The 15,345-nt window shown below is 40.5% G+C and overlaps 1 protein-coding gene across 12 annotated transcripts in view; it reads right to left on the bottom strand.

Moving 5' to 3' along the window:
• Positions 1-15,345, bottom strand: part of MLH1 (mutL homolog 1) — a 54,698-nt gene that overhangs the window by 6,615 nt on the left and 32,738 nt on the right. For all 12 annotated transcript variants that reach the window (XM_005546623.5, XM_005546625.5, XM_074031642.1 and 9 more), the window contains 3 exons: positions 15,053-15,201; positions 3,290-3,398; positions 1,280-1,343 (listed from right to left, as the gene is read on the bottom strand). In XM_005546623.5, the coding sequence (XP_005546680.3) occupies positions 1,280-1,343; positions 3,290-3,398; positions 15,053-15,201 (322 nt within the window). The remainder of the gene's footprint in view (positions 1-1,279; positions 1,344-3,289; positions 3,399-15,052; positions 15,202-15,345) is intronic.

Here is a 15,345-nt window from a genome sequence, read left to right as displayed (position 1 = left end):
CCTATGATCACGCCACTGCACTCCAGCCTAGGCAAGAGTGAGACCCCTGTCTCTTAAAAAAAAAAAAAAATTTTGAGGCCAGGCGCAGTGGCTCACACCTGTAATCCCAGCACTTTGGGAAGCCAAGGTGGGCAGATCACCTGAGGTCAGGAGTTCAAGACCAGCCTGGCCAACATGGTGAAACCCCATCTCTACTAAAAATAATTTAAAAAATTAGCCAGGCATGGTGGCAGATGTCTGTAATCCCAGCTATTTGGGAGGCTGAGGCAGTTTGAGAATCACTTGAACCCAGAGGGTGGAGGTTGCAGTGAGCCAAGATTTTGCCACTGCACTCCAACCTGGGCGACAGAGCAAGACTCTGTCTCAAAAAAGAAAAGAAAAAATTTTTGAAAAACACCATTTAGCATTTAAAAATGTGAAATACTAAGGGATTTATCTAACAAAAGTTTTTCACCCTAAATTGATCTAGATTCAACATAATCCCTATCAAAATCTCAGCAGGCTTTTTTATAGAGTATATCACATGAAAAAAGAAGATATGAAACCATATAAACAGGTAGTATGATTTTTAACTCAGAACTAAAATTCGGCATTGAAAAAGTTTTTGACAGTTTTCACAAAAAGCATAGGAAAAAAAAAAGTCTTGGAAGAAATGGACTAAAATTGTTGGTAGGGGTTGCATTGGGACCATGGCTTTAGACAATGTTTATTTTTGTCCCTTTCCAAGTATTAAGTGTCAGTAGATACTTATTTTTTTGAGGGAATCTCGTTCTGTTGCCCAGGCTGGAGTGCAGTGGTGCGATCTCAGCTCACTGCAACCTCTGCCTCCTGGGTTCAAACTATTCTTCTGCCTTAGCCTCCTGAGTAGCTGGGATTACAGGTGCCCACCACCATGCTAATATTTGTAATTTAGTAGAGACAGGATTTCATCATATTGGTCAGGCTGGTCTTGAACTCCTAACCTCAAATGATCTGCCCGCCTCGGCCTCCCAAAGTGCTGGGATTACAGGCATCAGCCACTGCACCTGGCTGAGGATCAGTAGATATTTATTAACTTCTGTACTAATAAACATTTGTTTAAGTTGGCTACCAAATGACTATTTTGCTAAAAAGTATAAAACTTCTTATAGACACCTCCATATGCAAATCATACAATACAGCAACTATCCTAAGAATTTTTAGAAAAATTTAATATACTACAAATAAGATATTAGTGGAGAGCTACTATTTTCAGAAATGATCAGTTGAAATTTCAGAAGTAAAAAGGATCTAAACTTACCGATAACCTCAGAACACCAAAATTGGCAAAATCATAAATGAGTATCTGGTAGAACAGTTCTTCACTGAAAATAAAAATGAAGTGAGTTTAAGGAATAGCTGAATTCATGCTTGAGATACAAGCAGTTGGGACAAAATGGGAGAAGTAATCCCTGAAACATGGATGAGACAGAAATAGTTCTGCCTGGCTGTGGAATCTGCTTAACGGTCTAACAAAATCTCTTACCCCTCCAAAAAGCTGGGATTCCCAACATCTTCAACCAGGGCTTTGAGTGGCCAGCCTCTAACAGATAGGTTAGAGCACTAAAACCAAGTCTGGCTTGCTACCACTCATGTTCTGTCCCTACCTGTCTGGTGCTATACACTGGTTTCTAACACTCTGCAGTAAAATTTAAAAAGTTTTTTGTCTGCTTACCTTTCCCCCACTTACAAAGAATCCTATAAATCACTTTTTTTTTTACAACTTATTAAAAATTATATGAAATGTACAGGGAGGGCAGGGAGTCTTCCTAAATAATCAAAAATAGACCTAAGGCAGGATTACACTACGCTGACATGTAGTTTAGGATGATACACTGGCTGGCGATAGTCCAAAAGCAGCTATGAAGTACACACTATATTGAATTACTTCCAAAAACACAATGGGAATAAATCCACATTTATATGGTACTTTATAGTTCTTAAAACACATTGAACCCCACAGACTTGCTTAAAGACTTCTTCTCATCAAAGCAGACAAAGCACCTGCTATGTCTGCATTTTGGTGGGGAAACTGAGGCACCTATTGAGTAGCTGAGTTATTCTATGTCAGTAAAGTGCTAAAGGAAGGACTTGAATCCAGATATTGAACTCTGAACCCAGTTCTCTCCCTATGTTTTTCTACCCCCTTACTGGAAAACCAATTCACATTTTGCAAATCTGGGACTGGCCTGAATTTGTATCTGTGAGATGAAAGAACATGAATGCAACTGTGATTTGGGGCCTTGGAGGTCATTCCCTTAGACATGCTGGAAAAGAAAAAGCAAGGGGAGTAGAATTCCTAACAAATTGAAAAGTGACAGCTCACTATACAAGCCCAAGCATTCTCAAAGCAGACAATGGAACTTGAACAGAGTTGCACCAAATGGGTTTCCGAGCCTAGCAGGAATGAGTTCTGAATACATACAAGGAGGTACATGTGCTAACAGGAAGCTTCTGGACTGGGGCAGTTTCAAGGGATGGCAAATAGGTTTCTATCTCATGTACCAACTCCATGCAATGTATAGTGGCTGCCCCACTGACAGGGCCAATAAGTACTCTGAGGCCACAGCAGGGCTTAGAGGGAGAGTCTCACAGTAGGTAGGTGATGTCTAGTATATGCAAGGTGGCAGCATCCTCCCATATGCATTACCTATTTGAGAATAGATTTAATACAGATTCTAGACTCAACAGGAGCTCATCCACCAAGGTCCCTGGAAACAATCAATAGAAACGTTGCCAGCCATGCAACAGTCAAATGAAACTGATGGGGTCACCTTTCCTGTGCTGATCAAGCCCACTGGCTTGCTTGGTGGCTGGAGTAGGCCTTTGCTCCATTCTCAAAGCTGGGAGGAAAGAAGGCATCAGGTCTTCTTTCTCTTGCATCACCTACAATACTCTGTTGCATACAGAGAATTCTCTAGCAGCACCAAACCCTCACCACCTGGTTCACAACATTTACAGGGTGCTGAGCAACTACCAAGGACTAGGCTTCTTGGGTTATTTCTTACCCTCACAAACAAACAAAACCCCTGCACATTAACTAGTAATACCACAACTTACAGATGAGAAATCTGAGACATAGTTTAGGAAAGTAACTTGTCTACAGTCAAATAAATGGGAAATGGTCGAACTTGGATTTGAAACCACATCTGTCTGACTCCAAAGCCTGTGCCCTCCCAACTACCTCATGCTGCTCTTCTTAGCTTTTGTGCCTGTGCTCCCTGGACCATTGTTCTAGTGGCTCTGCTTGTTCACACACTCACTGATTTACCTAAGCTTGGTGGTATTGAGAAGGTATAACTTGGTCTGATGCTGTGCCAAGGCCCACTGAGGATTCACACAGCCCACGAAGGAGTGGTTATGCAACATCTCCCGAAGAACTGCAAAACAAAAAATAAAACCAAAAAACAGGTAAGTAATGGAATCCTACCAACCCCACTTCATTGCCCAAAGCACCAAGCACCAGAGCTAGAGACACCAAGTAAGCAAAGAAGCCTGAATTGAGCCTCCTGGTGAAAACAAACACAAATGAGGAATAAAATAGAACTAATCTTTTAACACACAACAAGGAATTGCTAAAAGATTAAAGACACCCAAGGATCAAAATCTAAGACAAAGTAGGAACTCAGGTAACGAGATCTCTGAAGTCAACTTTATCCAAAGACATTTGAGAAACCTCAGGAATCACAAACATTAGTTTTCACAGGCTCTGAAGGTGGCAAAAGGAGGACAAAAGCATGGAATGGTTTGAAATGGAGAGTCTACTAGGAGGCCACTTTCCCAACACATGAAGCTGAGACTCCAAAGGCTGCACCCCCAGTGAAAAGGAAAACCATACTACTATGCCCATGCCCACTTCCCTGCCCCTCCAAGGGCAGTAAGCAAAATTGCCACCTCTAGCATTGGTGTTGGAAGAAAAAATGACACCCTGTGAATCTGTAATCATAAACTGGTCCTCATATGCTTTTCCAGTCAGGATTCATGCTAAGCAGGTACCTGAAAACCTTAAGCAGAGATTTTAATTTAAACTGATAATCGGGGCTGACTGTTCCTCCAGTTTCCTAGTAGAATCAAATGCAAATTCTCTCTGCAGAATTTCATTGTCAAGCCAGGCTTCAAGTAATTCCCCACAGATAAAGTATGAGGAATTAACAGTTACAAAATTACAAAAAAAGCCCCATGAATTAGAATCCGGAAGAATCCACAGAATGAGACCTGTAAAGGTTTCAGGAATTGGAAAGATCAGCAAATAACATAAAATAAGTATGTTCAGCATGCTCAAGAAGTATTAAAACCGGGATTGTAAACTAGTTCAACCATTATGGAAAACAGTATGGCGATTCCTCAAGGATCTAGAACTAGATGTACCATATGACCCAGCCATCCCATTACTGGGTATATACCCAAAGGATTATAAATTATGCTGCTATAAAGACACATGCACACGTATGTTTATTGCAGCACTATTCACAATAGCAAAGACTTGGAATCAACCCAAATGTCCATCAGTGACAGATTGGATTAAGAAAATGTGGCACATATACACCATGGAATACTATGCAGCCATAAAAAAGGATGAGTTTGTGTCCTTTGTAGGGACATGGATGCAGCTGGAAACCATCATTCTTAGCAAACTATCACAAGAACAGAAAACCAAACACCGCATGTTCTCACTCATAGGTGGGAATTGAACAATGAGATCACTTGGACTCAGGAAGGGGAACATCACACACCGGGGCCTATCATGGGGAGGGGGGAGGGGGGAGGGATTGCATTGGGAGTTATACCTGATGTAAATGACGAGTTGATGGGTGCAGCACACCAACATGGCACAAGTATACATATGTAACAAACCTGCACGTTATGCACATGTACCCTACAACTTAAAGTATAATAATAATAAATAAATTTAAAAAAGAAAAAGAAAAAGAAAAAGGACAAAAATAAAAAAATAAAAAATAAAATTAAAAAAAAAAAAAAAAAGAAGTATTAAAACCATGAGTAAACAGCAGGACACTATCCACTATCTCCTGGGATCAAGATTTCCAAATGAGCACATAAAAGTTTTTAAAAATGAAAAATACAATAATTGAAAAGAAAAATCAAGATAAACTTAAAAACAGATTTGACAAAGTTAACAAGGTAATTAACTGGATGGTAGATCAACAAAATTATCCAGAATGTAACACAGAAAGATAAAGAAACTGAAAATATGTAAAGATAACTTATGTACATGGGAGATAATAAATACATAACTCATGTTCCAGAAGGAGTCGGAGAGAGGGCAGGAAGAGGACAGTATCTGAAGACTTCGAAGACAAAATACCTGAGAATATCCCAGAAGTGATGAAAACTGTCAAGTCTCAGCTAGCAAGCCCAACAAAATCCACACGTGACACACAAGGTTACTACGTGGTAGTTTTAAAAGGAGATCTTAAAGGTACTCAGAAAGAAGAGAGATTACCTACTAAGTAAATAAAATATGAGACCGGTAGCTGAATTTTCAACAGGTAACAAATTTTAAGACCGATAGCTGAATTTTCAAGAGCAAGAGTAGAAATCAGAAAATGATACACTATTACCTTCAATGCACTAAGAAAAAATAATTGCCAATCTGGAGTTTTAAACCCAACACAAATACTTTTCAAAATAAGAGTGAATTAGACAAAGCAAAAAAAGTTTGCCATGGCTATTGTTTGAATGTCTGTGTGCCCACAAAATCCACAGGTTAAATCCTAACCCCCAAGGTGACACTATTAGGAGGTGGGGCCTCTGGGAGGTGATTAGGTCTTCCCTCATTGTTGGGATTAGCGGGATTAGCCCTTATGAAAGAAACTCCGGAGAGCTAGCTATCCCCTTCCACCATGTAAGGATACAGCTAGACAGCGCCATGCATGACGAAGCGGGCCCTCACTAGACACTAAATCTGCTGGGGCCTTGATCTTGGACTTCCCAGTTTTTAGAACTTCTATTGTCTTAGGCGTGAAAGGACTAAGCCACCAAAGGCCCCACTAAAGGTTCAGGCAGACCATAAAACAGCTACAGGAAAGAATTATGATCAGATAATATGTGGCAAATCCAAACAAACTGACAATAACAAGTATCACAGAACAAGTAGATACAGGCATACCTCTGAGATATTGCAGGTTCAGTTCCAGACTACAGCAATAAAATCAATATCACAATATAGCAAGTCATGTGAAATTTTTTGTTTTTCAGTGCATATAAACTTATGTTTACACCACACTGTAATCTATTAAGTGTGCAACAGTATTATGTCTAAAATCAATGTACGCAGCTTAATTTAAAAACACTTTTTTGCTGGCCGGGCACAGTGGCTCATGCCAATAATACCAGCACTTTGGAAGCCCGAGGCAGGCGGATCACCAGAGATCAGGAGTTCGAGACGAGCCTGGCCAACATAGTAAACACCTGTCTCTACTAAAAATACCAAAATTAGCCAGGTGTGGTGGCACATGCCTATAATCCCAGCTACCTGAGAGGGTGAGGCACAAGAATCACTTGAACCTGGGAGGTGGAGGTTGCAGTGAGCCTGGGCGACAGAGTGAATCTCTGTCTCCAATAAATTAAATAAATAAAATTAAAAAAGTTTTTGCTAAAAAATGCTAATAGTCATCTGAGCTGTTGGCGAATTGTTATCTTTTTGATGGTGGAGGATCTAGCCCTGATGATGGCTGTTGACTGATCAGGGTGGTAATTGCTAAAGGCTGAGGAAGCTGTTGCAATTTCTTGAAATAAGACAACAGTGAAGTTTGCTGCATCAACTGATTTCTTGTTTCGTGAAAGATTTCTCTGTAGTTTGTCATGTTGTTTCATAGCATTTTACTCACAGTAGAAATTCTTCCAAAACCAGTGTCAATCCTCTCAAACCCTGCTGCTGCTTTACCAATTAAGTTTATATAATATTCTAAATCCTTTGTTGCCATTTCAACAATATTAACAGCATCTTCACCAGAATTAAGTTCTCTCTCAAGAAACTACTTTCTATGCTCATCCATAAGAAGCAACTCCTCATCTGTTCAAATTTTATCATGGGATTGCAGCAATTCAGTCGTATCTTCAAGCTCCACTTCTAATTTTCTTGTGATTTCCACGACATCTGCAGCTACTTCCTCCAATGAAGTCTAGAACCCCTCAAAGTTATCCATGAGGGTTGGATGCAATTTCTTCCAAACTCCTGTTAATGTTGATATTTTGACTTCCTCCCAGGAATCTCGAATGTTTTTCAGGGCATCTAAAATGATGAATTCTTTCCAGAGGTTTTCAATTTACTTGGCAGATCCATCAGAAGAATCACTATCTATGGCAGCTAGAGCCCTATGAAATGTATTTCTTAAATAAGACTTGAAAGTCAGTATCACTCCTTGATCCATGGATTGCAGAATGGATGCCATGTTAGTGTTCATCTCCTTATATATCTCCATTAGAGATCTTGGGTGACCAGGTACCTTGTTAATAAGCAGTAATATTTTGAAAGGAATCTTTTTTTCTGAGCAGTAGTTCTCAACAATGGGCTTAAAATACTCAGTAAATCATGCTCTAAAAGATGTGCTGTCATCTAGGCTTTGTTGTTCCATTTATAGAGCACAGGCAGAGTAGAGTTAGCATAATTCTTAAGGGCCCTGGGATTTCTGGAATGGCAAATGAGCACTGGCTTCAACTTAAAGTCACCAGATGCATTAGTACCTATAAGAGAGTCAACCTGTCTTTTGAAGCTTTGAAGCCAGGCAGTGACTTTTCCTCTTTAACTATGTAAGTCATAGATGGCACCTTCTAATAGAAGATTGTTTTGTCTACATAGAAAATCTGTTGTTTAATGTAAGACACCTTCATCAATTAGATCTTCTGGATAACTTGCTATAGTGTCTACCTCAGCACTTGTGGCTTCTTTCCTTAAACCTCATCAGTCTCTGTTGGCTTTCAAGTTTTCTTCTGCAGCTTCCTCACCCCTCTCAGTCTTCAAAGAATTGAAGCAAGTTAGGGCCTTACCCTGGATTAGGCTTTGGCTTAAGGGAATGCTGTGACTGATTTGATCTTCTATCCAGACCACCAAAACTTTATTACAGCAATAAAGCTGTTTCGCTTTATCATTCATGTATAACTTGGCTAACTTGCACAAGAGGCCTAGCTTTCAACCTATACTGGCTTTTAATATGCCTTTCTCATTAAGTTCTTGCTTTCAGTTTTTTTGTTTGTTTTGTTTTGGTTTTTGTTTTTGAGACGTAGTCTCACTCTGTTGCCCAGGCTGGAGTGCAATGGCATGATCTCGACTCACTGCAACCTCCGCCTCCTGGGTTCAGGTGATTCTCATACCTCAGCCTCCTGAATAGCTAGGACTACAGGCGACCACCACCAGGCCTAGCTAATTTTTGTATTTTTAGTAGAGACGGGGTTTCACCATGTTGGCCAGGCTGGTATCGAACTCTTGACCTCAGGTGATCCACCCGCATTAGCCTCCCAAAGTGCTGGGATTACAGGCGTGAGCCACTGCACCCGGCCTCATCCTTTCACTTAAACACTTGTGGACACTTTGGGGTTATTGATTTGCCTAGTTTCAATATTATTGCATCTCAAGGAATAAGGAGGCCTGAGGAGAGTGAGGAAGACATGGGAACACCCAGTCAGTGGAGGGGTCTGAGCACACACATTTATTAATTAAGCTCACTGTCTTATGTGGGCATGGTTTATGTCCACATAAGACAGTGAGCTTAATGGTGCCCCAAACAATTACAATAGTAATGCCAAAGATCAGTGATCACAGATCACCATAACAGATATAGTAATAATGAAAAAGTTGGAAATATTGTGAGAATTACCAAAATGTGACAGAGACACAAAGTGAGCACAGGCTGCCATAAAAATGGCACCTAATAGACTTGCTCTACAAAGGGGCCAATCTACAACTAGTAAAAAATGTAGCATCTGTGAAAATCAACTCCAGGTGGGCTAGAGGCTTAAGTATGAGTCTTTTAGGAAACAATCTAAGAGCATATCTTTAATTATCGCAAAGTTAGGATGGATTTCTTAAGCTAAAAAGCCAATCTGTAAAGAACAATTGATAAAATCTGCCTACATTAAATCTAAGAATTTCTGTTCCTAAAACAAGTATTCATTTTAAAACGTTACTAGGGGATCCCTAAACTAGGGGAAGATATTTTCATGTAACTCACTACTATCTAGAATATATCAAAAACTCCAAAAATTAGTTAGGAAAGACAAAAAAAGAGCCCATCAAATATTGGGTAAAAAACTTGCACACACACTTAACAGTTGATGAAATATACTTAATTTATTTATTGATTATTTATTTATTTATTTATTGCTCTGTTGCCCAGGCTGGAGTGCAGTGGTACAATCTCGGCTCACAACAACACCTACCTCCTGGGTTCAAGTGATTCTTATGCCTCAGCCTCCCAAGTAGCTGGGATTACAGGCATGTGACACCATACCCAGCTAATTTTTATATTTTTAGTAGAGATGGGGTTTTGCCATGTTGGCCGGGCTGGTCTTGAACTCCTGGCCTCAAGTGATCCACCCACCTCGGCCTCCTAAAGTGCTGGGATTATAGGCATGAGCCAATGCGACTGGCTGAAATACATTTAACTTTATTGCAACCAAGAAAATGCAAATAAAAACTACCATCAGATATTGTTTCACAATCATCAAACTGGTAAAAATCTGACAGTATAATTATTGGTGATAATATAAATGAATATGACCCCTCTGGAAAATAATCTGTCATTTTATGACCCAGCAATAATTCTCTTAAATATATGACCTAGAGCTTCTCATCCAGTATGCTAGGCCACCAATCAACTCATATGAGGCTGGGAAGCAAGGTGGCATGTGGGGACACAGGGACTGAGACCGTATGAGTCCTCCAACTGTCCTTCAACAGAAGAATGAATGAACTGTAAATTTATGAAGCAGAATCTGTATTATACAGAAAAGGTAAACCAGAGCTATATGTAACAAGATGGATGAATCTTAGGAATATATGTATAGCCACATGTAAATTGCAGAAAAACTAAACTTACAGTGTAATTCTACTTTTATAAAATCTAAAGCTTGCAAAACTAAACAAATTTTTAGGACTACAAATGTAGGTAATAAAACTGTAATAAAAAAACTATAATAAAAAAAGGAAATAATAATCCCAAAATTTAGAATAGTAATCACCTCTAAAGAAGAAGGGAAGGGAATGGCACAGGGGAGCAGCACATAAGAGCCTCAAAGGTGATGGTGATGTCCCATTTCTTAGGCAGGTGCTATTGTCACAAGTGTTCATGTTTTTCTGTAGACGCTACATATATTTTATAAATATGATTTTTAAATTTACCAATGTATATGTATGTGTGTGTTATGCACATATATATATACTTGTGCATATATCTATGTGTGTGTATATGTATCTTTGTTTTCATGAAATAAATAAAAATATCACCAGCAAAAAGGAAGAGTGGGGACAAGAGAGGTTGGAGAAAACAGCATGGGTCATAGCACAGCAATAAGCCTATACATTATGTTTTTACTATACTTTTCTTTTTAAGCTTTGGCACCACAAGTGAATTATACTATTATAGAAGTTCTGCAATACTATCCCCCACTCCATAAAAAGAGGTTTATTATCTTCATTTTTAGAGTAAGTATTCCTCTCTGTTCCCACTGGAAACTCGATGTCTCTACAGGATGTTCTGCGTAGGCGGAAAATGATTATTTTAAAAGCTGGAGAACATCAAATAATCCTGAATAATGAGGCACTAGAGGAAAGGGAGAGCAGTGTAATCCACTAAAACAGTCAGAGATTTTCCACACAGAATGTCCATGGACTGCTCTGACGCATCCAGAGCTACTGAAGCGCAGCCCTGCCAGCAAGACGGGGAAGGGAGGCAGCAGCACCAAGCACAGGGCTTTTCTTCATTGGGCATTGTGAGGCTTCTTGTACCTCTTCACAGCCTCTTATCAGGACTTAAAACAACTTTCATTTCGTCCCTAACCTAAATATCCCCATAGTGCTGGTCTGCAGGCATTTCCCTGCCAAAATCGGACAAAATCTGTCTGTACTTCAAAGCCAAACCACATATCTGAGTTCATAACTGAGGCCTTGAGTCTCAGCATCTTTTTCTGAGAAGCAGCAAGGGAAACCAAACCTGAAGAAAGGGCGACCAGTCCTCTAGTTCCTAATGCTCACTTGCAAGGGTAAATGCCCCCATCCCCTGCTGGCTGTCTTCCAATGGCCACTGTATGCCAGTACCCTTGCTGTTACCAGAGATAATCCAGACACTCTTCCATCCCTCTCAGGAGATCTCACCCTGGCTTTCTGCTGAACTGGCCTCATATCTCTATTAGAGGATTTCTTTCATTCTACCTAAACAATTCCCAGATAACACCACGGTATTCTTTAAAGCAGGGGTCATAGTTGATCCATTTCACTTCCTACTTCTGAGCTTGGCACAGTACATTTTTTACAGAGAAGTTACTTGACAAATGTTCGCCGAACTGATTTCTTGTACCAAAAAAACCTGTCACCTAGTGACAAACCATGAATATATACATTCAGACCCAGGACTGTTCACCAAAGAGCAAGAAAATGAAATTAAGTGTGGATATCTGGAGGCAAAAAATGTTAAGGGTATTTTCACTCTAAATGGTAGCAAATAGCTTATGACATTTCTTAACCCCATTAATTAACAGATCAAAATTATGGGACTAGCAGTAAGTAAATTCAGTCATTACTAATCCCTGAGATGAGCCTTATTCCATAGAATGCTTGCCTGGATACTGGAACCTGTCAAAATTAACCTCACTTGTTAACTCAAAATGTGTCCACCATGGATGGGTAAATCCCTAAACTCAAGAGAACTGTCTAACTGAACGTTCAACTTTGACATCCCTTTAAAATAAAGATTCTAGGGCTTTACCTCCCAGGCTGCTCCTCTCAATCACTGACTTGCTCCCTTAGCAAATATCTACTGAGTGTACATGTCAGGTACTCTGCTCAGCACCAAGGACGAGGCAGTGAGCTCCACAAACATGATCCCTGCACAGACAACACACTGCTCAAATAATCATACAGGTCAGGTGCAACTAAGAAAGCTGTGACAAGGAATGTATCTCTTACTTCTTTCATGACCTGGGGAACTTCATCAGGGAGTAGTCAGCCTGTTGGTCTATTAAAGCTAGTGGTCTTCCTCGTCAAATCTGAGCCTCAGTCAAATCCCTATACAGCATTCAACTCAAAGAGAATCAGCTTCTCCCAGGCTGGGGCTTTGGGTGTCAACCAGACACCAGCGGGTAGGGGCTCATGGCAGAGGTCCCTCTCCTTGAACAGTGCCTTACCGATTATAAAGCACACACACAGTATCTTAAGTGTTCATCACCACAGCCCAGTAAAGGCTGCAGTGTAGCACATTTTACAAAGCAAGAAAATCATGCCCAAAATGTTGAACAAATTTCTGTCTGGTCTCTGAATGGTGTAGGTGGTGGGAGCTTCAGAGGAGTTCTGGCTCCAAAGCAAGAGCACATTCCATTCCCCACAGCACAGGCGACTCCGTCTGTAAGACCTACACCAGCATGTTTGAAAACACCAGCCCCAGTCGATGAAATCAGAATTACATGGCATGCTTGTCCTGCAAGGGCTGTTGACCTGGTTATGCATCTAGCCTTCCTGCATGAAGGCCACTGCCAGTAGCAACCCACCACCAACAAGGCAGGAACCTGGGCCTGTTTTTGATTGTGGAGATGTTGCAATTGGTCTGTCCTCTCCATTTTCCCTTCCATTTTCCTCATCTTTAAAATAGAGAAAATGGCATCTGCTCTGCCTCCCTCACAAGACTATTCTATAATTAAGTGAGATACTGTGTAGGAATATACAATTTTAAATCATTTAGATTTATCATTTTAGCCTCAGCAAGACTCCAAAGCTGACCAAACTTGAGGCAGGTTAGCTTTGTTAATACACTGCAATGAAAACAGTTTGATACTATTCAGAAAGTTATTGACATTGTAACTTTCAACAGCCTGCTATACATGAGGGAGACAAACCCTTAAAGAAAACTCATAATTTCCAAACTGAGGGAATCTGTCCATCAAAACCACTGTGAGGAAGACTGCTAAATGCATCAAGTAACAGCTCACCTTTTAAAAGCATTTTAAAAGTTCCTAGCTTGAAAGCTAACAATGATGGAAGGGAAGAGCAACTGGAGCAAATCATGGAAATAAAAACCAGAAGCCAATTGGCAGCCACTTCTACAGCTAGCAAAACCTCAGTCACAGGAAGTTTGTATCCTGCCCAAAGGGAGAGACGACCTGTGGGTCTTTTCCCACATGTAAACAAAGGCCCAAAATGCTAAGAAAAGGGAACAAATGTAGAAAGGCAAGTTGAAGCTTTCCTGAATTTGCTTAGACAAGTGGTGACTGAGACTGAAAAAATTAAAGAAGCCACTGAATCAAAAGCAGATGGTTTTGTTTTGTTTTGTTTTTTGTTTTTCTTTTGAGACAGAGTCTCACTCTGTCGCCCAGGCTGGAGTGTAGTGGCGCGATCTCGGCTCACTTGCAAGCTCCGCCTCCCGGGTTCATGCCATTCTCCTGCCTCAGCCTCCCGAGTATCTGGGACTATAGGCACCCACCACCCCCGCCTGGCTAATTTTTTGTATTTTTAGTAGAGATGGGGTTTCACCGTGTTAGCCAGGATGGTTTCGACTCGTGATCTGCCTACCTTGGCCTCCCAAAGTGCTGGGATTGCAGGCGTGAGCCACTGCACCCGGGCAAGAAGCAGCTATTTTAAAAGGTTAGGGACTAGTGGGAAAGGCACAGAATTGCTCCTTGGCTACTCATTTCTTTTAAAAATTAAACCAGATTGTCATATTTTAAGATACACTTTGTAACAGTTTTGAAATTTGACTACCTTAATTAAGAAATGTGTAATAGGCCAGGTGTACTGCCTCACACCTGTAATCCCAGCACTTTGGAAGACAGAGGTGAGGATCACTTGAGCCTAGGAGTTCAAGACCAGCCTGGGAAACATGGCAAAACCCTATCTCTACCAAAAAAAAAAAAAAAAAAAAAAATTCACTGCAGCCTGGGTGACAGAGTGAGACCCTGTGTCAAAAAAAAAAAAAAGTATAATAGATGAAAAATAGAAGGGTCACTGCTAAGTTCTCAAGTACAGAGCTGCCTACTGGAGCCCTAGACAATGATGTCTACACTTAGACCATTACTGTCTCACTCATAAAGTGGGGTTAGGATTGTTGCTTGGGCCAGTTCACTGTTACACACCTCAATCCCTGAGTCAGTTCATCCCTTGGAGGTGACTAGCCTCACCTTTTAATTCCTAAAACCATTATTTTAGTTTTGAAGTAACAGGGATCAAGATAGTTCTATACTCGGGTATTCTCAAAACCTATTTCTGACAAAGATGATAATGATTTACTACTTTGTCTTCAGAATATAAGTGTCAGCTCCTTACTCTGTAACAAGTGTTATTATTTACATTTTATCTCTAAACAGCACAATGATCTTTAAGGGTAAAATTAATTTCATTTTATAGGTAAAAAAGAACTGAGGCATAGAAAGGTTAGGTCAGGAGTCTAAGGTCACAAAAGAGACGTGGTAGTGCCAGAATTTGAGCTCATGGCTACCTCCCAAGCTGTGCACTTTCAGCAACAGGACATGCCATTCAGTACACAAGATAAGAATTTTGCTGACCATTACATTGCTTTCAGCTAAGACAGAAACAAACTGAAAATTGGTGAAATGACTGATTTACTCTGACTCCTATGGTTTAACAAGAATACCAATTAAGGCTAATTAAAATAAACAGAGATTATTTTTCTCCCTTTTCTCCCAATCAAAAATTGTCTTTAAGCTGATGCTATTGTGGGTTAGTAAAGGAAGAGGAGCTTGCCCAGCAAAACTGTAGTGGCCACTCTGACAACATGACTGCTTTATCCATTTCCAGAACCTTGGCAGTTGAGGCCCTATGCATCCCAGGCAGGCCGCAGCGTTTACGTACCCTCATGTCCCCGCTCATTAATTTCTTCCTGGAGACTCAAAACACTAGTGAGGTTAATGATCCTTCTCCGGGGGGTACAAGCTGCAGTCATTTCCTTTCGGGAATCATCTTCCACCATTTCCACATCAGAATCTTCCCGATGTCTCTTTCTGCAATGAAGAAAAGGAAGTGCAGATCATTACTATTCTTGTTTTTAAACTTAGCCAAATTTTGTGGGTTGCATTTTGGAGGAGCAAGCAACTTCTCTGTGCTGGTTCCACAGAGCTGTGGATGAACCCCTGTGCTGGTGGCAG

This window comes from Macaca fascicularis, chromosome 2 (assembly GCF_037993035.2).
Source record: "Macaca fascicularis isolate 582-1 chromosome 2, T2T-MFA8v1.1".
Lineage (NCBI taxonomy): Eukaryota > Metazoa > Chordata > Mammalia > Primates > Cercopithecidae > Macaca > Macaca fascicularis.
Note: the sequence above shows the minus strand (reverse complement) of the source record. Positions and strands in the feature narration are given on the sequence as shown.